This window comes from Tachypleus tridentatus, chromosome 4 (assembly GCF_004210375.1).
Source record: "Tachypleus tridentatus isolate NWPU-2018 chromosome 4, ASM421037v1, whole genome shotgun sequence".
Taxonomy (NCBI): domain Eukaryota; kingdom Metazoa; phylum Arthropoda; class Merostomata; order Xiphosura; family Limulidae; genus Tachypleus; species Tachypleus tridentatus.
Window position 1 is genome coordinate 42,103,422 of NC_134828.1, and position 25,714 is coordinate 42,129,135.

Genomic DNA, 25,714 nt, shown 5'->3' on the forward strand with positions numbered 1-25,714 from the left:
GAAGAAGATGCCTGTGAGGACTCTGACTCTGAGGAGAACAGGTGAACTTAAATCCCTACAGTATATAGAGAAATGGAAGATATGGGAGAATACAGCCCTATATACAGAAATTGAAGAAACGAAAAACGGTTAAAGAGTCAGGTGAGAAGTTCAGCTACCTAAGCCACTGAAGGCCTTGTGCCAGGAAATCCTTTGTCAGCACACCAACAGCAGAAGACCTTTCACTTGCACTGGTAAACTTCCATGAAAGAGGGATGAATGGAAATAGCTAACAGGGAGGCAACTTATAAAGCCAGACAAAAACCATATATGAAGCTGCAGGATGGGGTGGTTGGAATGAAGAGTGATGAATTGAGGTTCATCAGAAGGGAGGGAAACAGGGGAAAAGGGACCAGTGGTGAGAAAAGTAGACTTTACAGCCTCAGAAACCAGGGCTGTGCTGGCCAATGGGGTGAAATCAAGAGCAAATTGGTATCAAGGAACATATCAAATGTATCCAATTTGGGGGACCCCAAAGGATGCAAAAATCTCTGAAATTTATAGCATCTAATGACTACTCTGTGAGATATATTCAGTATGGACAGGAAAAAACTATTTGCAACTAAATTGAAAGCACCTAGCACATGGTATGAAAGAAGATGAATGTAATGTGCCTGGGCCCTGTACAGAAGATTCAAGGTCCAGAAACAAAGATCTCTGGGTGAGGTGACACTTTGGTGGTTGATATGAGCCACCAACATAGAGTTGTCAGAATAAGCCATCACCAAATGTGGTTTGACATGAGAAAGGAAGTGAGATAATGCCTGATGAACTGCCAAAGGGTTGAGAATATTAATATGCAAGATGAATTTGTCTGCAGACCAACGGCCCAAAGTTTCATGGTGATTGACTCAAGCTTCCCATTTCTGAAGGGAAACAACAGTACACCTGCCAAAATATGGGTTTTGTTGAGCCACCCCAGCAAACTGATTCTCAGGGAAAGTGTAAGGAAAATGGTGGCAAAAATAGAATCCTCTGCAATATTTTACTTTTTGTGAAGTGTCCATTGCAGAAATTTCTTGTGGGCCTGACTGAGGGAAACCAGTGAAGTCATGGAAAACCATATCCTTAAATGGCCACAGTGAACTAAAAGTTCCATAGAATTGAGGTGTAAAGAAAAAGAGAAAATTTAACTGATGTTGGTGTTGAAGAAGACTCCCAAAGGCACCAAATATGGGGTGGGCCAAAGGACTGACTTTTACACTTTTATCAACTAGCCCATTCAAGCAGCCAAAGAAAGAAGTTGATAAGCATGACTGGCTGACTTCTACTCAGAATGAGCTAGCAGTAGCCAATTATCCATGTAATGATGCAACTACAACTCCAGAGTATGAATATGACGAGCAAAGGCTCGAACTGCATGATAAAACATGTATGGAGTTAAGGTATGTTCAAAGGATGGGATCCAAAACCTGCTATACCAACTCGAAATGAACAAAAGGAAGATAAAGTTAGGAGGAAGGGGCTATTAAAATGTGTGGATACACACTGGAGACATCAATTTTTGTCATTGATAATCCTAGGAAAATTCTCATCTCAGCATGAGAAAGGACTCCATAATGAATTTGGGGAGCACAATGAAATGGTTGAAGCACAACAAACTGACAATGAATCAACTATCCCTGATTTTCTTTAGGACCACGAAAAAACATAAGTAAAAATACCTCCAAGGACTGGTAAACTCATTTGATAGCCTGTTGCAAAAGCAAATTCTGGAACACTTCTGACAGTCCCTGACAAGTCATAGAATTTGGAGGAGGAGGAGGAAAGGAAATGGTGTGAGGAGAAGCAGGAGGTGGAGAAAAATGAGAATGATTCCTTCTGAAAGAACCTTTGTCAGCCACTGAGCTTTGACAAAGGGTAGCAGCCAGCAAGAAAGAAAATCCAACAATTAAGCTCCCACTGGCCTTAAGCTACCAGGCATTCATAAGTACTGAAGACAACAGACAAAACATCTGTGATAACCTCAATGAGAGGAAGTACCCAGATTGGAAGGCATTGGTAAAGAATAGGAGAACAAAGAACTAGAGATAAGAATAGGAGGCATGAAAGGCTCATATTAAAATAAATGAGCCACAAAAGTTGAAATAGTGGAACATTGTCAGCCAGACAATATGTGTAACTTGATATTGTCAGGGTCTGTTCCAAAGCCATAATGTCAAAGAAAAGAAGCGAGACACAAGTTCCTGAAATAAATGGAGGGCAAATTAACTTGAACCAGAATAGAGTCCCTACTGATAAGGTCCCAATAACAAAGAAACATATGTAATGACAGAACTGGAGAGGAATTAAGGGCCAAAGTCAATAAGAGAAGGTAAGAGGTGTTGGCAGAAAATCCCTCAGTATTTCTGTGGAGAGTTACTGAGAGGATATGTATAGAAGACAGATGTTGGAGGAGCATAGTGAGAATAACACAAAGCCAAGAATATTGGGCATATGTGAGGTTAACATTAGATTGGGAAGCCACCCCACAAAGAGGCAACAAAGAAACTAACAGTTGATGATCCAGAAACGTAAATTCAATCCAATGGTAAGCTAAGGCATACTGATCAGAGGCTCTTGTGGAGCACAGCATACTGATCCCATTACCTAATTGAGGCAGAAAGGGATTAGCATGCATCCAAATATCAGGAGAGGGAAGAAAAGTAAAAATGGTTGAGAAGAATGCTGATGCAAGAAAGAAGGACAAGAGAAATACAAAATTGAGAAGAGACAAAACATCACAAACCTGAGACACAAACTTGAGGAAGGCTATCTGAAATATTCAGGATGGAACCAAAAAGGAACAGCACACTCAGGAGAAGAAAAAAATTATCACAATCATCATCATTCTGAGGAATGTTAGCTGAATCAGAAGGAGTTTGAGTACGTTCTGGGGATAAAAGATAACTCAAATATTGTCAAGTCACCTGGCAGACAAAATTAGAAAGATCAAGTCAGGTTGCCTGCACCTGAGGCCTGAAGCAGAAGATTTGTCATTGTTGTGACACCTGAGGAGATAACGTTGATTTCAGAATTAACTTACTAAACAGTACAAAATGTCTACTGAAGAAGAGTGATGACAATAAACTGTGAGAGTGGTAATGTATAATAAAAAATAAAACCACTTCAAACAAAAGTAAAAAAACTGTAGCATACAGGAAGCCATGAAGCACAAAAGAAAACGTTTGTACTCAAAAGCTCCCAAACAAAAAAATGAAGGTTCAGTAGAGGAGTGTAGAAGGAGTCATATGCATCACAAGAGCATACCATGCTACTATTAGTTAACAGATTATTTGCATGAGAGATATGTTGAAATGTACTATTCTAATAAGAGGAGTGCACAAAGCTTGGTGCTTGCATAAAGAAAACGTTTGCATATAGAGGGCAGCACTGAATGAGAATGGCTCATCTTGAAAGCAGAAGTACTGGATTAGAACTCCAAGATCAAATTTCTAAAAATCATTGTACATATATATCAAGATAGAGTGAAATTTACACACACATACTTATCTGTTTACAAATAAAAAAAAAAAAGAGTGAAAGAATTTAGGGTCAAAGTAGGTTTTGGAAGATTCTTTTCCATACATTAATACTTCACAGTAATTTGAAATCTCTCATTACTTACCTGATTCAAGTGTTTTATTTCTTGGTAATAGAAGTCTACTCATAAAATCTTTGGGGGTTAAGAAAATGGCTTGCTGGAGCAGAGACTGCAGAGTTTCTGAAATAATATAAATTGTACACATTTCTTTTAATGTGCAACTAACAGTGCTGGAAAAGTAAATTCCACATTTAGTTCCCAAAACATTACTTTTTTCCCCCTTCGATCTTTGAACTATTTACCACTGGGGATTCAACCATTACATCATGAAATTACTTATTTTCTGTGTAAAATACATACACACCATAGACAATACTTAATTAATGTGATTAACAAGAATATTTATACTATGTTTGATGTCAGCATTTTCCTTACTTGAAAAGATATTTTTGATAGGTTCCTCTTTATACAGTTTAGCTATCTGCCTCAGTCTTTCACTGTTTCAGTGCATCTGCTATAGAAGTTTTCATGACACTTCCCTTTAGGCAATTCTTACCTAATTGCATGTGATGTTATGTAAACTGAGGTATTGTATGGTGATGTCATCATACAACAAAATCTATTCACCAGTAAGAAGGCTACACACCTCCAAGAACACTATCTCCTATCTCCTCCTATGCATTTACTCTTGTGAATCTTCATTCTTTGATAAGGAAAGTAAGAAATGTGTTCTAAAAGTGGAAAGGATGAGTGGGGATGTGTCAAGGTAAGTATCTACTGGAAATATATTTTCAGGTAAAGAAAATATTAACCTATTCACACAGTTTAGGTGGAATCTCTTGATGATATGATGGATGGACCAATGCAAAATTTACACAGATGAACTCCCTTCAAAATGTGTCCATAAGAGGCTAGTGGGTTGTGACACCGAATGGCAGGGGCTCTATAGGAGCACCTACCATTGAAAAATTGCATTTCCTCTTATCCTTGGTATATTTTTCATTCATATTGGAAATGAAAGAGGCACAGAAGCAAGAAATGTATTGCAAAGATGATCAGAATTAGTCATAACAATCCAACTACTTACAATATGTCAGACAGCCAATATGTGTAGCAATATTGCTGCTCATTCAGATCATTTATTGTGTGCTTACCTCAATTCTACAATCAGACTTGAGCGGTCAAAACCATCTGTGGGAAGAGAGCACATTCATTATATAATAAAAAACAGTATTGAGTGTGTTCACCTCAACTCAATTGAACAAATAGTAGCTACAGAAGAAGGACATGTGAGATATAATTATTTATTATTTTTGTATAGTGAGTGCTCACTTTCAGCTAACTGAAAAGAATTTATGGGACAGACCATCTACATAAGGGTACTGTATTATGCATCATTGGTTTATATGTAGTGCACTCACACCTCACCTATACTGAACAGGCCTTAGATGCAGGAGGAAGACAGCATAGACACTTTGTGTGATCACCTCAACTCTGATAGACAGACTCAGACTACAGGAGGAGAGCAAAATCATTTACTGTGTGCACACCTCAACACTACTTTCTGGCTACTAGAGGAGGGTATGGTCATTTACTGTGTGTACACCTAAGCACTATGTTCTGGCTACAGGAGAAAGATACAGCTTTTTACTGGGTGCACATATCAAATCTACTGAACAGATTCAGTTTGCAGAAGGGGATAAGTGATGTATCTTAATTATATTGGGGATGATCTGCACTTCACAGCTGGTGTCACCATTGTCCCATATCTCATTGTATTGGCACCCCTTGTTCTAACCCACGAGTTTGGTCCTAATTGAAATGGATTCTCCATGATCCACTATCTCAGTGCCCAGGAAATGGGAAGTTGCAAGGGTTTCTCATACTCCATTCGCGAAAGTGGGGAATTAATGTTGGTGAAACCAGGGAAAGGTGCCTAAATTACAATCAATCCTTCAGTTAAAAAAATGCCTTTTACTAGTGACAGTGTAAAGGTGACTGAAAAACTGTATTTTTAAAATACAGCATGTTTTAGAAAAGTAGGTAGATATATCTCCATGGTGATGGCTTTTTTCATGATAGTCTATGGAATAGGAATTGTCTAGATCAGACAATTGAGTATACACATACACACACACAACATGAGGATAACTCAAGTAATTTTGCAAAACACTTCCTCTAACAGTAAGAACATCTTAAGTCATAGCAGATGGTAAAAGCACTTTCTATTGTTCTAGCTCAATGAAGATTTTGGTTAGGTATACCATGGAAGGCAAAACTAGCCACTTAATGGAATCCTATGCAATGAAAAAAGGACACTTAAAGAGATACAGTACATAATTATACTCTAAGTCAGTGATGCAATGGGAAAATGGCAACTTGTAGGAGATAAAAACAATCAGAAAATAAAACAGCAGAAGGTAGAGAGATGAAGCTTAATATGTGAAAACACATCCATGTGCCCATTTGGAAAACTTCATCCAAGGATTAGCAAAGAAGAGGTGGAAGAGAATTAAAAGAGTGATGAATAGAATGCAAATATCCCTATTTTGAGACAAACATGTCCTATCTAGTAAAAAAAACAAAGGAAAGAAGTCCATAAAAAAGAAAAAGAAAACAAAAACTCCGAAGTTAAGAGATCTGTGATAAGACACATAGCACAGCTGAACACAACAGTGGAGCCAAGATGAGCCAATACAAAAGAGGTGGAAGGACAGGAAAGAAGATAGCTGTATGGTTTACCTCCAAGCCATCAAAGTTCAAGAAGAAAAAAGTCAGGAGGGAAATTGGTAAAAAAAGGGCAGGAAATCAACAGCTCAAATAAGGCATTCAAAAGATGTAGCAAAACCCCAACAAAATCTCACTCATACAAAGAAGCAGAATGAGGAGGACAGAGGTGAATAAAAGAGAGGAAGAGAACAAAGATGATAGGGGAAGAAACAGATCTTACAACTAGGAAAGAACACTGGGTATGGGTAAGATTGTCCAACAACTAGGAAAAGCTGAAACTATCTTAACGGGGGATAGATCAAGCAAATTCCATGTTAGAGGGTGGAGGGAGGACAACCCTCTATGAAAAAGGGAAGAGAAAGTCTGAAACAAGAAAGAGGATAATCAAGGTCAAGGAGGTAAGAAAAGTACCAAAAAAGGGTCCAAGAACTCAAGAAAGATAGTAGTTTGTAAATATAGAGGAAGGTGAGACCAGGCATGGTTGAGAAAAAATGCAAGAGCTGAAGAATGAGAAATAAAGGACTGTAAAAGGTGAAGTACAAATTTGAAAATGGGAGCAAAGCATTTAGAGAGGACAAGTTCAATCAAAAGAAACCCACACAGAAGGTCTACAGGTATAAAGGCTACTTTGTTGACACAACAGAGGCAGACATAGAGGTGGTCCATCAATAAGATGGAAGCTCCTAGCAAATGACGTGAATAAGCAGAAAAATATATTGCTAAAGTAAAAATGGAAACATGCCTGACAGATTGATTTGTTTTTGTTTTGAATTCTGAGCAAACCTACACCAGGACTATCTGTGTTAGCTGTCCCAAATTTAGCAATGTAAGATTAAAGGGGAGACAGCTAATCATCACCATCCACTGCCAACTCTTAGACTACTTTTTTACCAATGAAAAATGGGATTTACCATCACGTTATAATGCTCCCATGGCTGAAAGGGTGAGCATATTCAGCATGACGGGGAACCACAGTGGTTCCAGTGGTTTGGGTGCGAAATAGCATTCCAGGGGGTGCGAGATAACATTTCAGTTTTTTTTTGTTTATATTAAGGGTACTGCCCTATATATTCAAATATTACTTTTTATTTTTTTTCATTAAAAACTAATTATAAAAATTTATTTTGGCCACCTTCACTTTTATTATTAAATAAATAATTATTGTGAGGGGTGCGAGAACATATTAAGATTTTTTAGGGGTGTGGGGCATAGAAAAGGTTGGGAACCACTGCTCTAGTCCAACATCCAAACTTCAGAAGACCTCTCTCTATGAAAAATATACCTCAGTCAGAGATATAATCATCAAAGAAGAAAGAAATCTGGCTTGAGAGGTAATAAGAGAATGAATAAAGTAAGGTAGACATGTTTTAGTCACTGCAACCATTTCTAGAGGAGGAGCTCACAAAAGAAGACAAATGACTCCAAGAAAGAAAAACCTAGATCCATTGCAGGAGATACATAAATTATATTGAGACAAGAGAAAGAGGAAATGAACAAAAGTATCTGCCATTAAGTGAGTGTGAGAAAGGAATTACATCTCAAGACAAGCTCCCCCCCAACTGAGAAGCTATCATAAAAGGAGGAAAGTGGAGGGAAAAGAAACATCATTGAATAGATTAACAGATATAAATAGCCAAAGAAAAGGAATACCAGTCATGAATGTGATGAATGAAGGCCCTTAAGATATTAACAAAGAGAAGAAGAGCTGATGCTGAGTTGAAAGTAAAATAAATGAATAGAAAAAACTATAAGAAAAGCAAATGGACTGAGTTAGGGGTGTAGGAAGGTATTTGACACATTAACAATGGCCAATTGCAGATCAGGTGAAAAAGATCATAGGTGGTAAGGTTAAGTTCATTTCACAAATGGTAAAGTACTGTCCAAAACAAAAGTGGTGAAGGTAATAGTCCAATAAGTCATTCTGACTGAGGAGAAAGAAATTTGGCTAATAAGATGGAAGAAGGAGGCTGATTTAGCATGTGGTAATACACAACACACTGAACAATGGCTGCAACAACTCTCACAGGTAACAGACCTCTAGAAGCCACAGTAGAAAGTGCGAATAAAGCCTCACACTCAGGACTAAATAAGTTGTCATCATTTAAAAAAATTATTATAAAAATCAAAGTTGTTTAATAAAAGCTAAGGAAAATGAAAATCAAAGTTTCATGAGTGATGCAAATCTCAATAAACTGAACACAGATGAAAAATTTAAAGACATCTGGTTAAGACAGTGCCAAGAATAAGATTGGAGATTCACATCTGCAAATGCCTAGGAGAAGTTGGTGCACATGGAAATGTATTCCCTCCTAGTAGTGGGGTCAGTTTTTGCATTATTACATCATTATGCAGTAAAAAAATCATGTATAGTTAGGTGAGACAAACAAATCTCTTTAGCAGAGGTGAGTTATCATCTTGGAAAAATTGTTTTATGTGTGACTCATATTTTACTGGTGCATTATTCATACCTTCTGATATTCAACAGATAAACCTAAAGAATTTATAAAGATACAGAATTGAGAAATGTACTGCAGAAAATTATTTCAAGTGAGGCAGCAAAACAATAAAACAGACAGACAGAAACACAAAACTAACAGACTGTCCTTATATTTATTCTCCAGACTTGCAAATTTCTAAGTTGTTTGAGCTCAAACAAGTTGTTGAGAGCTGAAGAGCCTTTCTAGAAATATGCATCAGAGAGAAACAAAAAAAAAAATTATTTTGTACCACACTTTCAAATCAGACAATGGCAATAAGCATGGTGTATGATAATCCCAACATGTATACATAACCAACTATTCCAAAAAATACATACAGGAGAGAAATTCTCTCACTTATATCAATTGGGACAAGCATTGATGTCACTCCTTTAGATGAACTTGCTCACTCTCTCCCCTAAAGAATGATCACAAAGCCAAAATAATACAATCTTCTATCCATGGCTGTATGTAACCTATCCCTGAGTAAAAGGATTAGCACATGTTACTGACCTTCCTACATCTAGTTAACAAGAATGTCATAACAACATGCAGAACATCTAAACAAATACTTTAGAAGAATAACTTGATTATTTCTGAAGAAATATATATATTCTATTCAGGCTATGACATTGGCAACTCTATAACTAATCAAGTCACTAACCCACAATCAATTTGTTTTACAACTAGTTTATAAAAATGTATTGAAAAATGTAGTGGATTCCATATACTGCTTAATCAAACTGAGGAATAAAATGAATTTTAAATATTTATTTTTATTGTGCATATCCTATAAAGCAAGAAAATATATTGTGAATATATTAAAAAACATAAAACATATTTAAAGAAAACTAAGTCAAGGCATCACCAATACACTAAAAAATACCAATTTTATTGAAAGTCAATGTTTTGTCTTTGCAGCTTCATGGGGATTAATATACACAACTATCTGGTATTAGAATATTCATCAAACTATAATGATAATTTAACAACTATTCTAATATCAGACACTTGTGTATATGAATCCTGATAAAACCACAAAGACAAAACATTGGTCCATGTAAAAAAAAATTATTTCACATGTATTTGTTGGGAAAAGGTTGTTTTTTAAAATAATTTTTGTCAAAATGTGTAAATATCTCCAGTATGTACTACAAATTTTGAATGACAACAGTTAATTTAACATCTACCTTATTTAAGATATAAAAATACTTTAATAAATGTATAGTTAATTTCAAATTTGTTTCATCTTGCTGAAGAGTTTATTAATCTATCTAGTAAACATCCATAGTGATCATCAAATGTTGTTATAAAGGTCTGACACTGATAACATTATAAAATATTTGCTCACCTTCTTTTGGAATTAACTGAGGCACTCTTTCTGTAAGTTCTTCCAAAATATTACATAGATGCAACTGTTAGTATGAAGAATGCATAAAATTAACACTATAGTTTTATTGTATAAAATATCTGCTGTATTTAACTACAAATATAACAAAGTCACTAAGCTTAAGCTTCATTATGTGAAAGACATGGCATTGTTATCTACAAATCTTGGATATTTACTATACTTTTGTTTCATTGCATGAAAAGTATGGCATTTTTAACTACGTACTGAATAGCTTCATTGTTAACTATGAATATTGAGCAGTTATTAAACTTAGGCTTCATTTTGTGACTGAAATGGTATTGCTAGCAACAAATGTTGAATAGTTACTAAACTTTAGCTTCATTGTATGAAAGGCCTGGCATTATTAAATATAAATACTGAATTGGTGCTAAAGTTACCCTTTTCCTATACTAAAAATATATTTCTGATAGGTACTTACCTGCTCTACATGTATGGCTATTCCCATTTAATGAGGCTCTCTATATGCAAACTTTTTTTTTACATGCTACTAGGCTTGAGCACCCATGTACCCTACAATCAACTTGGTTCACTGCATCTCATATATAAGTCATCATTGGACAACCCTCCACCAGTAGGAATGCAGCACACCCTCTCAACACATGTGGCTCTCTCTATTCAATTTTACCAAGTTATCACTGTGAGATCAGGCAGAAATTAAGCACTGGTTTTAACTAGGTGAGAAGTGTGAGAAGAGGTATATACTTATCAAAAATATATTTTCAATATTGGAAAATAATAATTTCTTGTACTGTATATTACTTCTGTTCACACATATAGTTAGAATCTCACATTGAAGAGGTGGAGGGACCAGTGTGAGGGATATAAAGAAGAATCCTTCAAAAGCATAAGAACACCCATGAAATATGATCTTTGTTGGGAAAGGGATACACATGAGAGACCGTACCACTTCTGTATCAGGTATACTCAGTACCCAGTGTAGATATAAGTATTACACACACAAATTGCTTCTAAAAAGTAAATGCAACTTTACCATCTGAATAGAATTGCACAGAAGCTGGGTACAACATCAACTTTCAAGATATAATGCACAGAGATGGAGTGCATGATTGGAGAATCATATGCCATCTACATCATTAAGCCACCACCATCCTACTCTCTACTGAATGGAATTGATCACATTTAGAAGAACTTCTCCATGGTCCACCACCCCAGCAGCTCAGAACTGCAAAGTAGCAAAAGCTCCCATTCTTTATTAGAAGAATGGGAAGGGGGGACAAATTGTGGTGAAGAGACAGTGCATCAGATGATGACAAAAATCCTATATAGAAAAGCAGATTAACCTTGATTTGTTCAATCAAAGGAACAGTACAGATGAGCTGCAATCCACTTCTGCTTTGCTCATGTAAGTCCATGGGTTAGTATGATTTGAAATAAGCATATGTATGAAGCAAATATATTGTAAGGAAAACCTACTAGCAGTCTTATAGAACATTCTATCTCAGCAGTGTGCATTATTCACCAAAGGTGTACATTCTGGCTATAAAGTGAATATTTAAGAAACATGTAATATACCTGAACAGGCAGTGCTTGTTATTGACCATGATCTTAAATGTTAATGGGGCATACACTTGAAAAGAAAGTATATATAGAGAAAAGGTAACTTACCAAGTCAGAGCCATACCTAAATTTGAAGGATGGTTACAGACAGAAAGTGGTATCCCAATAAGGAAGAAACAGTTACCCAATGAAAACAATGAGAGATGGACAAATGAGGTGTGGTCCATAAGAATGACTGTAAAATTTCTTCCCATGAATGATGAAGGTGAGATGCCAGGGAAAAGGTAGGATGCCTAATCTGATACAAACATATCTGGGACAGATTTTGGGAAGAAGGAGTCAAGGAGAAATATACCAAACCTAACTTGTAAAGTTGGAAAGAAAATGGCCATGTATAGAAAATTGTTGCCATGGGATGAAAAGGTGGGAAGAGGAACTACAAAAGAAGGCCATACAAGCAGTGTAACAACAAACAGTGAGTATGGAACATAGAAGTCTATCCAGAGCAATCCTAGAATAAATGTGGAAAATAGGTCAAAGTGAAAATGATAAAAATACAGAATGTCCTTCACAAGCCATTAATGTGTCAGGTGGGAAAGACCAATTCAGATAAAGGTGAACATATATGGAATGAAATAGACTACAAGAAATATGGGTGGAAAAGGTGTCTGACCCAAAGAATGAGAAAACTGGAGACCAAAAAGAGGTAACTTGGTACTGAGGAAAGTGTAAAAAGCATCCAGATGAAAAATACCCTACTGACAACAGAGCCACCTGAAAACCTGAGGGTCAATAGACCACTCCATGGAATAAATGTAATCAGACCTGGAAAGGCAATCTGCCATGAAGTTAAAAACACCTAGAACAGAACATGCAAGGAGAATAACCTGCAGCATGTGGGCACATTAAAGGAATTTGAATATTCAATCACAATAGGAATGAGAATAGCTGCCTCCTCCTTAGTGGTTGATTCAACTACCAATGCAGATCATTTATAAGGGAAGGAGGAAAGATAATTAGGGAGTCTAGGAGATTTTCAGTAAGATTCCACAGGTTGTCAGAGTCCACTAAAGAGAATGCATATGTATCAGACACAAGGGAATAAGGGCTTCCATAGAAGATCAAACCCCCAAAAGTGACAGAACCTCACATGCAGAAAGAGACAGAGCAGCAAGAAAGTGGTGAGCTGAAAGCTCCATTAAATGGATACAACATAAAGAATATTCAGCCTGACTTAGATGGGTGTTGAAAAATACACTAAGTGGGTAAGATATTGGGTAAGCATAAAAAAAGACTGCTTTAATATGAGAATCCAGCCAACATGAGGTGTTTCTGACAGTAGTAGATATGTGTGTTGAGAAGACTCCAGTTCAAAATGAACTAACTGGACAACTGTGTCCATGTAGTGGTGTAAATGCTACCTTCAAGCATGCAAAAGTTGGGCCTAGGTTTTGACCTCGTAGCAAAATAAACGTAGTGCCTAAGCAAGTCCAAAGTGCAAAGCATGGAATTGATACACAACTCCTTCGTGGAAAAACCCAGCCAATGACAGCATATGAACTGATGAGAAACAGGAATATGGAGATAAATATCAGTCCTGAAGAAAAATTTCATTGCACTATGTGGAAGCCTCAAAGGTAAAGTGGGGAAGACCTAAAAAACTGATCACATGAGGCTAATCCCTGCTTTCCTTGAGGATGACAAAAAGCCTGGAGTAAAAACTTGGGAAAGAGGACTGAAAGGCTTGATAGTTCTCTGTGAGAGAAGATTCTACATAGTATTGTATACATGCTGAAGGTAGCAGGAAGGATATTTATACAAGAAACAACAGGGGCAGGGAAAACAGAAGAATGAAAAATTCTTCTGACAAAATTTTGATCTCCCAAGGATAGGTAATGACTTCCCAACACACGTAAGCAAAGGTGTTTCCACTGGACTAGAAAATGTTTGATAATCATCAGAGCACTGACAATGATGAATCCAATGTCAAGGCACATGAAAAAGTATCAAACCCGTAGTGGTAGGATGAGAAATGGTTACGGAAGAGGTTATAGCATAAGAATGAGACAAACAAGAAACCAAAGGCAAAAAGTGTCAAAGTTTGTCTCACAGATTCCATATGTAAATCCAAAGACTTAGAAATATGCCCAAAAACAGACCAATAAAGAAAAAGAAATAACCGTAAATGGTGAAGATAATTGGAAGGTAGTTGAACCTGATAAAAGACAGCATCCCTCCCAATAAGATTCCAACAGCAAAGAAAACTGTGTGAAGAGATAGGGCTGAGGAAGAAAACTGTTCCAACATGAAGGTAATGAAATAAAAGGTTTCTCCTCAAAACCTCTTAGGGAATTGGTGAAATGCCTTTCAAAGGAAATGTATTGTGGACAAGAACTATAGGGGAGTTTACAGAATAAGATTAACGTGGGAAAACTGATCATGGTATAGATAGACAATACTGTCAAGGTCATCCCTTCACACTGGCAAAAATTTACTCCAACTGCTGGGAATCAAGAAATGGTTGATCAGCCTCATGACAAACCAAAGCATAATGATCAGAAGTCCATGGAGAAAGAAGCATGCAAGTACTAGTGCTCAACTGAAAAACAAAATGCTCATCACAAACCATGAGGTCCGGAGAAGTGAAAACAATATACTCTAAGGATATCACATAAAAAGGAAGGGACAGGATCCTGTCAAATAGATGAAATTGATAAAATAGAACACACATAAAAAATCACATCCAAATTGGTTGAGTTAGACGTAGCAAATTCTGCAAAAACTTGAGAAGGCATGGCATAGTTAGGCAGAAAAAAAAGGTTATAAAACTTCTCCTCACCATGAACAGATTTGGATGAATCAGGAGGAATCCAAACACTGCCAAAAGAAGAAAGATGACTTTTCTTATGATAAATCTCCTGAAGAATGATAGCTGAAAAATCCTCAGTCAAGACCCCTCAATCTCAAGCCTGTGTGTAATGGCATGTGAAATAGTGGGAATAATATCAGAAGATGTAATATAAACTTCATAATTAATCTTAATTGGTGAAGAATTTGAAAAAGAAAAAAAATACATAAACAAAGGTAAGTTAACATGACAAAATAGTGCAGAAAACTAACTACAGCATAATAATAAGTTAAATCACTATGTCACACACACAAAAATAAATGAACACATGAAGAAAGCACAATTGAAAAATGTCTGCACTAAAACACTGCCTAATGAGAAGTAATAGTTTGGTAAAACCAAATAGAGGGAGTCACATGTTTCAAGAGGGTGTGTTGTACTATTAGTGATTGCATGTGATATACAGTGAGCAACATTAATCACAGGGTATGCAGGAACTCAATGTTTGCTGCATGAGAAAAAAATTGCATATAGGGGGCAGCATTGAATGAGAATAGTTATACATGTGAAAAGAGGTAAGGTACCATGTCAGAATATCTTCATGTTGTGAAAGACATGGCATTGTTAAATATAAATATTTGATAGTTACTAAACTTTAGCTTTGTTTTGTGAAAGATGTGGAACTATTAACTATATGTATTGTATAGTTATTATGCTCTAGCTTGATTATGTGAAAATCATGACAATAATAACTACAAATGTTAAGTAGGACTATACATTTTACCCTCTTGTGTGAAAGACATTGTATTGTTGACTACAAATATTAATTTGTCACTATTCAGCATTTCAAAACAAACCCAAAAACCTTTTTAAAATGTAAAGTATAAAATAAAATCACTAATATCAAAGCAAACATAAAATGTCATTAAAGCAAGAGATGTAAATGTATAAAAACTTGCATTTCCACAAAAGCGTTTGATATTTTACAAAAAATCTGAGGATAATTACAGTGTATAACAAAAACATAGTTTGTTTATAAACAAACAGAATCAAAGCATGAAAACTTAGGAATAAAATAAAAACCCATTCTAGATTTATACAAATTTTGTGTAAGTTTAAGCTTTCAGTAATATGAGAAAATAATTTTTGTTTGGAACTTATACTTCTGGGGGAAAATGTATCATGTTCGTGAGAATACTCAGTAATTAGTGTATTCTTAACTTTAACAGTATTCCATGTTAAATGTAATAATAACATTATATAACATGATGACATAACAATTTAGTGAGCAGTCTGAGAGAGTAAACTGGAGCCACAAGTGGTATTGGATTTTTACCTTTGGTACAGTTGCTAAGTAAGCTGCTAGTTTTAGAAGCTGCTGCAACAGCTCATTCACAGTAGGAATGTCATCATCAACCCTTTGAAGAAAACTTGTGCTTTTTCTGATCACTACCCTGTTCCACTGGGAAAATAACCGTCTTGATATCTGTTGACAGCTAATGAAAAATCTTCAAAGAGGAATATTTCTAATTACTACACTTTTCTCTCTTCACATACAAGGTCTGGAGATATACAATTAGCTATTTTTTGGTGGTAAGTTAAAATTTAGAATCTACTATATGCAGGATTTAAACATGGTACCAAGTGTTCTACCAATTGAACTAAAAATTAATCCTTAAGCATTTGCTAGTAAATTATTTCCTAACAATCCAGACTGTGGCATGTACACCAAAATAACATCTTAGATTATTATAAAGTGTATAATAATGCAATATTTATTTGGATGAAACATAAGACATTGTTACACAATTGAGTAAAACAAAGAAAACTGTATATTTCACAAATATTTATTACCACCATAGTTTCTCCAATAAAGATAAAACCATATTGTAATAAATGTAGTAATGTGAAATATACAATTGTCCTTGTTTTCCTCAATTCTGTAATTATGGAATTTCACTAACTACTGATGGTGTCAAGTATTACTTCAAGAGTAATTGTCTCTGTCACTGTGTAAACTGATCTCTTATTAAAGGAAAGATAAAATAATATGAAGGATTTAAAATATGCCATAATGAACTACTTGCAGATTCTTTAATGTATATCAAACTTCATAAAATAAAAAGAGGATACATTATGTGATATGATAATAATCTTCTCTTCTTCAAAGTAACCATCTGGTAAATCCATGTCTGATGAAATTTCTTGCATCAGATCATTCAAAAATTGACTAGAACTCTGTATTTTCCAAAAACATTTAGATTTCATACTCCAACCATTATTAATTGCAAAATTTCACTTTAAAAAATGTTTAAGAGAGGAAAAAAAAAGTTAAAAAGGATGAGCAAGTTAGAAAGAAATGTTTAATAGCTACACTCAACTTGCTTCTTAAACTGTTAATGAAATAAAATACTATAGGTTAAAACTCATCACTAAAAATTGAAGACTACTTCCAAATATACCATCAATCTTACAGTTAATCTTGTTACTTATGGCTAAGGGTTTTTAGTTTCATTACACACAAAATGAGCTACTTAATCAAAGTTTTTTTTTCCACTGTTTTCCAACATTAAATATTATAACAGAAAAAAAAAATTAATATCATATAAAATATTGTCCTTTGAAGCAAACAGTATAAAAACATGTTGGCAATTTAAGGGTTAAAATGTGCTAATATGAGTATTTAAAAAACAAGCAGAGTGCACATATAATAAAAGCATATTTAGACTACTGATACAGTCAATAATGTTAAGCATAAGTGTTGTATGTATGAGACTACTGAATAAGTTGAAAATATATTAAGACTGTCATACTACATTAGATGATAATGTGGTAAGAAAGTAACTGTGTATGATAATGCTACAAAAGTTACCAATATTGCAAAATAATATATATCTATGATACTACCGAAAAGTTCAGTCTAGTAAGAGAGCCTATATCTATGATATGCTATAAACACACTGTCATAATTATTAGCCTATAGGTTTACCATGATCCAATTAATAATTGTTACAATAGTAGAAAATGTATTAACAAATCATGTATCTATGATATTACTACATAAGTTGAAAATATAGTAAGGAATCCTTTATCCATAATACTGCTACACATCTTGAGGATGTATTCAGAAATCTTGCATGCATGATACTACATGAATTGAGAATGTAGTACGAGAACTTGTATATATATATCTGTGTGTGTGTATTTGATGCTACTATGCAAGTGGAGAATGTATTAAGAAATCCTATGTATACAATGCATATATACATATATAAAGCACAAAAATGTTTGTTTGTCTGTCTATTATCTAAATAGTTTTAAGTCACTTGGCCAATCTCAACCGAACTTTATGGGATGATTGTTTGGAACAAGGGACTTATTAATGTGAGTTCATGACCCTCCATCCCATTATTGCTGTTATTGAGCATTTATTATCTTCGATGTATGTTACCATTAACTACATTCTTAGATGGTGCTATGTCTTCACACAAAAATATTTATTACATTTTCTATAACACAACATACCCACAGAATGTATTAGCACTCTCTATGCAGGAATGCAATGAAAAACAAATGCCTGCCACTACTGTAATACTTCTTAAACTCAGCTGAAGTTTCTACTCCAACAGCCACCATATGGCTCATATTAAAGGAAAATTTTTTTAGTTATATCCACTTCCTCTTCCTACTTTGTCCAAAATACTTCAGCCCCTAAGAATTTCTGTGGGTAACGACAATAAATTAATCAATCACATGAAACAATGGAAGGACATTAAGAGCACCATGTTGAAAGCATGTAACAGAAAGCACCCCTGCTACCACAATTTTTACCACTACTTCTTCCTACAAACTCACACTGACCATTGCAGTGTATACCATGTTTTACATACATACACAGTGAGTTCTTAAATGCTTATATCAAACTTTTAATATAATTAATATTGTAATACTATATTATGCTATAAATAAATTATTACATGAAAGTTAGGATTTTTTTTGTTGTTATTTATCATAACATCCATCTCCACATTTTGTTTAATTTCATAACCTGGACAAAAGACATGTACCTCAGTTTGTACTACAATATAAGTTGTGAATGCAGTAAGAAATTTGCCATGTATGATATTACTACTACACAAGCTACGAATCTAGTAAAAAAAAAACTTATATGTCTGATATGCTGTACAAACAGTGTCAATGTTATTGGCTCATAGGTCCAATTTTGCATTTTGTTTCTTATAACTAGATACTAATTAATTACCAGTTTTACCTCATATTTTATCTTATAACATGCTGTTATCTTTAAGGAAGTTCTGAAACAATTTATTTCTGTGTTATTAGTGGCTAGGATTTCAAGTCTTAATAAAAAATATGGTATGTTATCTCCTTGATAGCAATTAGTGTTTTCAATAGGGGTATCCAAGTGCAGCTGACTTTTTTGATTGGTTGAGTAAGTGAAATGGTGCGACTATGCTTCCACAGTTCCCACATTTATGGAGGTGCCAGGGCCAAGAGGGAACCTGAATTATAATTACAGTTATATGGAAAGGCTCACTTTCATTTTGTGTGGGGTGGTTCATCTTTTTAAATTATGCCACTCACTAAGTTATCAGTGTTCTTATGTGTAATTCATATCCTGTTATATCATTATCATCTCAAATATATCATATAGCCTTCTTTTGTGTGACAATCCATTGCAGACAGATTGGTATTACAGAGTCTTGTATATCTCTTATGCTCCTAGATTTTAACTTCTCTTCTTCAATGTATTTAAATCCACACCAACATAGGATGCTGTAAATGTTGTTTTTCCTCATTACTAGGAATTTAGATAGTTTGGAGTGAGCAAATAATGATCATATGGTGATGTGGCTTCTGAACACTATTCTGACTTTATAGTGATTACATATTCTCTGTATTAATTGGAAAATAAATATGACTGTATGGATGTAATTTCCTTTGTTTTTTTCTCATTTCATTCTTTATCAATTGTTTCAAGTTTACATTGTTTAAGAAAACTGTAGTTCCTTCCACCTTCACAGCTCTTTGGTTATTATAAATTTTAAAATCCTAAAATAACCCTGGTTAGTAGTCGTGGAAGCTTTCTTGTAGTCTGCTGGTTACTCAAAATTAAGACTATTATTAATTGTAGTTGTTATTGAATAATTTTAGCAGGTCTTCAGATAAAAGTTATTAAATAATTGTTCTTTCCAAAAACTAGGCAGTCTATGACACTTGTCTTTACACTGTTAGGAATGTTAGAGTTATGGATATCTATAGGTTTCCTGTAATCTTCTGTGATGAGAGTTAGATATATTGATAACCATTACATCAATCAATGAGTTGGTTATATCTTTCTATTATGAACTGTATTGTGGAATGTCTGTTCACGGGGGTTCATGAATTCTTGAATCTTGTGTAGTTTGTTAAAACTTAATCAACTCTGTTTCATACCTCATAAGGCACAAAGAGCTGGCACTTTCGGTTGATGGTTTACAGTAGCATAAATGGATGAGAATGAGGATATGTTTCCCCTTAAGTCCGTAAATTGCAAGTTAACCACAACCTAACAGCTGGTACTGATCATACAGCTGGGTAAACTGTAACAACTGTGTAATTTGTCTTGTTCATCAACACAACAGCATAACATGAACCACCCTCAAACTTGTAATCATCCTACAACAAGTAAAAAGTGAGAAGTCACTAAGCTATGCTTCTTCCCCCTTCTGTACTATGTGGCCATATTATAAACAAATTAACAATATACCTCAGCCAAACTGCCAAACCTTGCAGCATAAACTGACTGTTTTGAGGGCATTAACTTCAAAATGTTTTATATAAATGTTACTGTGCACTGATTATAGGTGAGCCAATAACTAGAGTTCCTTGTTATCAATAGCATCTTTTTTTGTGTTGGATATAGGTTACCTTGACATTGAAGGTTGTGTGTGCTTTTATTGTGGAAATTATCAGTTTGATGTCTTCCTTAAGAATTCTATTATTTTCAAGCTGTTGGAAGATAATTTAAAGTTTTTTTTCAGAAGTTGAATGTTAGTTAACAAGCTGAATACATTAAAGCTTATCATTGTGTTTTGTAAGATTATCTTGATTGTTTTTATAATCTCTACAAAGTGAACTGAGTTTGCAACATATAAAGATATTTTACTTGATGATATTCACAATGTGGATGGCATACCATGTGTTTAACATTTTTTTCAAAATTGCTGTACCTATTTTTCATAGTCTTAATATAGAATGTCTATCAAGAAAACCATTAAGCTTTTCTTATCCTGGTTACTTACAGAACAAGGTAATTCAATTAGGATGCCATACACACTTTCTTGTGAGAAAAAATTCCTGAAACATACAACAAACTGTACAGAAATAGTCAGCTGTCTTTAACACTAATAAGTCAGGTGTTACCCACCAGAAACATCTCTTAATTTTAGTAAAGTGATTGTTAATTATATGAGTTTTGCTTCATGCTTAAAAGAATGACATTAATATGATTAGTAAATAATGCTATGTTTTACTTGTCTGGAAAAATTATTTGAGCTTACTAAAGATATTCATTTGCTTTAAATACATGGAAAGCTCTCAAGAAAAGGTAAAATCTGGAAAATGCAATTACTTTAAGCTTTGTTTGTCTTTTTGTTGAAATAAATTTTGTCTCATTATGCATAACTCTTGCCCAGTCTCTTTTACTGTTTCAAACTCAGTTGAGGTTAAGAGATCTCAAGCATTAACATTTTCTTACCTAAAAATGTATTTCTGACAGATAACTCCAAACAGAGTTCTTAGTTCATCTGTTTATAAGACTTGTGTGCCACAAGCCTTGAGCTACCCCCTTCTACATAAAACAAAACAAAACTGTTTAACATGCACTGCACTTACACCAGATATCACTGCCATGCAAAGATATTCCTCTGTCAGTAAGAGGGTGACACAATCTGCTGGTGCAGTAGCTCCCCCTGTGCACTTGCAATCAAATTAACTTTATTCTTAGATGAGGCAAGATAAAAGTACACAAAAATTGGGGAAGATCTGAAGAGGAGAGTATCTACTAGAAAAACATTTTCATGAGAAGAAAATGTTAGCTTGCAAAATAATATCTCACCTCTTCATACAGAACAAACAGAATACCAAACTGAAATGGCTAAGTAGCCAATGCATACATAAAACCTAGATGAACTCACTAAGGTAAAAACCCAAAAAGAAAGCCTACAGAGTGTGACCCCCAATGACAGGGGATCAATAGGGGCACATCTGTAAGAAACCAGGTTATACCCTTCATCAAGATGGAAAAGCAAAAGACCCCCAAGTATCACAAAGATGGGTGGGATAGCATACTTATCTAAGCACTAGCACACACAAGTAGTTGACAAGCCAAGAATTATAAGTTGGTTATGGCATGACAGACCATACAGTGTAGTCAGACCTCAACAAGGTTGATAAACCTAACCTTCTGCAGGAGGGAGGCACATGAGCTGTTTGAGAGGTGTTCCACATAACACAAACAGGGTTACCATGGCTCCACCTTGTAGAGTATAAAGTTTTTCACAACTAATGAAGAACTATCCAAATTCATCACCTCAATGACTAGGAACTGATAAGTGCAAAGGGCCTTCTGTGCTTGACTTAAAGAAGAAAGATCTGGAGAAATGTCTAAATCATGAAAAGGAATATAAGGTTTGATCTGGAAAAGCTTATAACTCATTCTACTGTTAACTGGTGCAGAGCCAAGCTTTTAACACAGGACTATAATCCATATATGGGACAGGCATGGCAGTGATAATACCAGAGCAGACAGACTTAGCTGTAGTGTCAGTGAGCTTGTTCCCACAAATACCTGGTATCTAGAAAAACTGGATAGAAATAGAAAATAAAAAAATATGAGCAAGTTGGTTTTGAATACTGACAAAAACACAGTGAGAACAAACATGAAGTGATTCTAGGACTAGTACAGAGTTAAGAGAGTCAGTATAAATGGTCAGTATAAGAGTCAGTATTGGTGTACTGCATAGCTTCTATGTGATCCAGAACAAGAGAAATGACATAACTTGGCAGAGAACACAATCAGTACAGGGGATTCTATGTACAACCACTGAACCACAATAAACCATGGCAGAGCTCACAGAATCACCTGATTTCAAACCATCCATATAAACACTGAGGGAAAGATGGCTCAAAAGATATTCAGTAGGATTACAAAGGAAGACAGTAACTGCTCAATGAGGGCATCAATGTCTGATGGATCATAGGTTTTTTCAGGAGTCAGATAGAGAGAACAAATAGTGATGATGGCAGTGACAGGGTAGTCACATGCTGGTCGACCAGCTGTGCCACCCCTTCATGCACTCATCCATAACACAACCTTTCATTCAAGTACAAAGAAAATTGCCAAAAGATGAATGTGTCAGGAGGTTAAAAAATGTTTCCTGAAAGGAAAGACACACAGGATCATAAGAATCAATCAAAGCCTTAATGTCATTCACATTAGAATGGAAAACTCAACAGTTCCATTGTATCAAAGTGGTCATTTTTGCTTTGGTGGCAGAGAACTTGGTGTAAAACCCTTCTGTTTTCAACCATGCTGAAGAAGGTCTGTCAATCTCCATGGATCTTGTCCTGTGTCATGAATGAATAATCATTCTGCATCTCAGGGCCAAAGAAGATGGACCTTAGTAGATACCAGAAGTTGGAGTTAAAGGAAGTGGATCCAAGGAGCCAGTGGAAGGAATAATGAAAACAAAGGTTGGAGAAGACATTGACTTATCCACTCTTTTAACCATGGAGGGCAAAAGGCTCTGCACATGGTTTGAAAACGACTCTATTGGAGACATGGAAGGATACTTCTGTATTCTGACTATAGCAGTGTAACATAGTACGGCAACATATGCCTAAGATGAAGTGGAAGATTGTAACTTCCCAGTCTTGGGATAGGAAATATTGATCACACTTGTTAAATGCTGGACTTCCTTCTCCTCCATCCACTTAGGGCAAAAACAAAAGTAAGAGAGGTGGGAGCCACTACAGATAACACAGTGAGATTCCAATTTGCACTTAGTCTTTGTCACCACAATGAAGACACATCAATGAACAAATGACAACATGACTTTGAATGACCAAACTGCTGACACATGAAACATCAGAAAGGGTTGGGAATATAGGACTGTACTTTACAATTCAAGTAACTTGCCTTGATAGTGGCAGGTGGACATGGTGATGTAAACATCAAAATAAGAACATCTGTAAGCAGCATAATTCCATCCTTACAAGCATAAATACGGTGCACCACAGAAACACCTTGGCTGGAAACACTAGCAAAGATCTCTGACTCAGGAATGTTCTTTAAATCCAACACAACAATAACTCCTTTTGAAGAATTCAAAGTAGCATAGGGAATAACCTTGATGGGTATATCCCCAATGGCCTTCTAATTCAGGAAGAGTTTGGTGCATTGTGGTGTAGATGTTTTCACCATAATGTTGCCAAAGTGCAACTATCTGACTGACTTCAGAAGCCACAAAGCTCCTTTAATCCCTTCAGAATGAAAAAGGGAGACATCTGCCCTAAGGATTTCTCAGATAATGAATGAAAAATGAGAAGTCAAGATGTGGAATCAGACTGTGATGGTGACTGTGCAACAAAGTTTCTATGTTCATGAATTGGGGTATTCATAATAAATAGAAGATACTTCAGTGCCCACTGACCCCCTCACAATGAAGCCCTATGAAGAGATGCACTACAATGCCAAACAAGGACACTTCAACAACACCAGAGTTTTGCAAGCACTATACCGAAAAACCAGCATCAGACACAATGTCCACCACACCCATTGAGAACACCTAATACTTGTACTCAGTTGACCCTAGCCCTACAGGACTGGCCAAATAATCCTGAGGGGGCCACTACAAGGCTGCTTGTCTTCAAGAATTCAAGGCCAAAGTGATATGCTTGGGTTGGTCCCTAAACCACCAGGATCCTCTTCTCCCTTTCTTGGGTTGCCACGCATGGCAAACAAGTGGGTAGACATTCAGATCCCAGAGAAGATAGCCTGAAAGTACAGAACCTTCTCTGGAAGGTCCCCTCACCACATAGAGGAATCCACCTAGAGGGAAAAATCTCATAGGCAGATGTGATTTTTGAATCATGCTATTGTATGTGAAAGGTAACTTAATGTCTTGAAATTTACCTGTAAAATATATTTTGGCAAGCTTTCTGTTATTCTGTGGCTATCAACAATTAGGGTAAATCAGTTAATCTGAGAATACTGAAACAATATTGTAAAATAACTTGAATGTATGATATTGCTGAATAAGTTGAAAATGTAGAAAAGGTTTGCGTTAAGAAAAAAAAACTCTTAAAATACATCTATGTGTTATGTTTCACCACAAAAAGATCTTGAGATGTGCTTTTCTTTAGTCTCCTCCAGAAACCTGAGCAGGTTATTTCTAGCCTACCAAAAGTTTAAAATTGTATGCTTACTTTGTGAAATATAATTAGAAGGACATAGTACCACTGTGCTTTAATTAAAGAAATTGTTATAAGTATTGTTTTGTTAAGACATCATGGAAAATGTGTTGAAAGTCTTTTTTTTTTTCAGTTTCATGTATTCTTTTGATGTTATTGACCATTACACAAGTAACTTTCAAGTACTAAAAAATGAGTGTTACTGAAAGAGTTCCTAATCATGTAGTCATTTCAGTGAGCACTTTTTTATTTTGAATATATAAGAAGATAATTCTAGTGTTCAACTGAAAAGTTTTTACTCTCTACCCCAGAGATTTATAGAACATTTTATTGAAATGAGATATTGTGAATATTCCAGTGATCAAAAAAAAGTTCTGATAAGTGCTTGAATGTAGGATCTGCAACTCATGCTAGTACCCTGACTTAGATTCACTACCAAGTTAACTATTAGGACTAAAGCTAAGAACTCTTCATCCTGACTTATGCAATATGATTGTTTCCTTTTAAATGTACAACAAATATGGTATATTCAACAATTTCTAATATACTTACTTCAATTTGATGTACAAAGTAAGAGCCTTGAAATAAAAGTAGACCTGTTCCACCACCAATTTCAAGATATTTTTCATGTAGCATTTTTATTGTTTTGTGAATATGATCTAATGGAAATAATGATCATTACACACTGAGTCACT

At 35.2% G+C, this 25,714-nt stretch overlaps 1 protein-coding gene across 2 annotated transcripts in view; it reads right to left on the reverse strand.

Annotated features, from left to right (window-relative positions):
• The window catches only part of LOC143248951 (testis-expressed protein 47-like), a 62,941-nt gene that overhangs the window by 23,713 nt on the left and 13,514 nt on the right, over positions 1–25,714 (reverse strand). For both annotated transcript variants that reach the window (XR_013027295.1, XM_076497998.1), the window contains exons 3-7: positions 25,572–25,678; positions 16,680–16,784; positions 15,883–16,032; positions 10,121–10,184; positions 3,647–3,742 (exon numbers count right to left, since the gene is read on the reverse strand). Coding sequence is in view for 1 of the 2 variants with exons in the window: in XM_076497998.1 (XP_076354113.1) it covers positions 3,647–3,742; positions 10,121–10,184; positions 15,883–16,032; positions 16,680–16,784; positions 25,572–25,678 (522 nt within the window). In the remaining variant the exon portion in view is untranslated. The remainder of the gene's footprint in view (positions 1–3,646; positions 3,743–10,120; positions 10,185–15,882; positions 16,033–16,679; positions 16,785–25,571; positions 25,679–25,714) is intronic.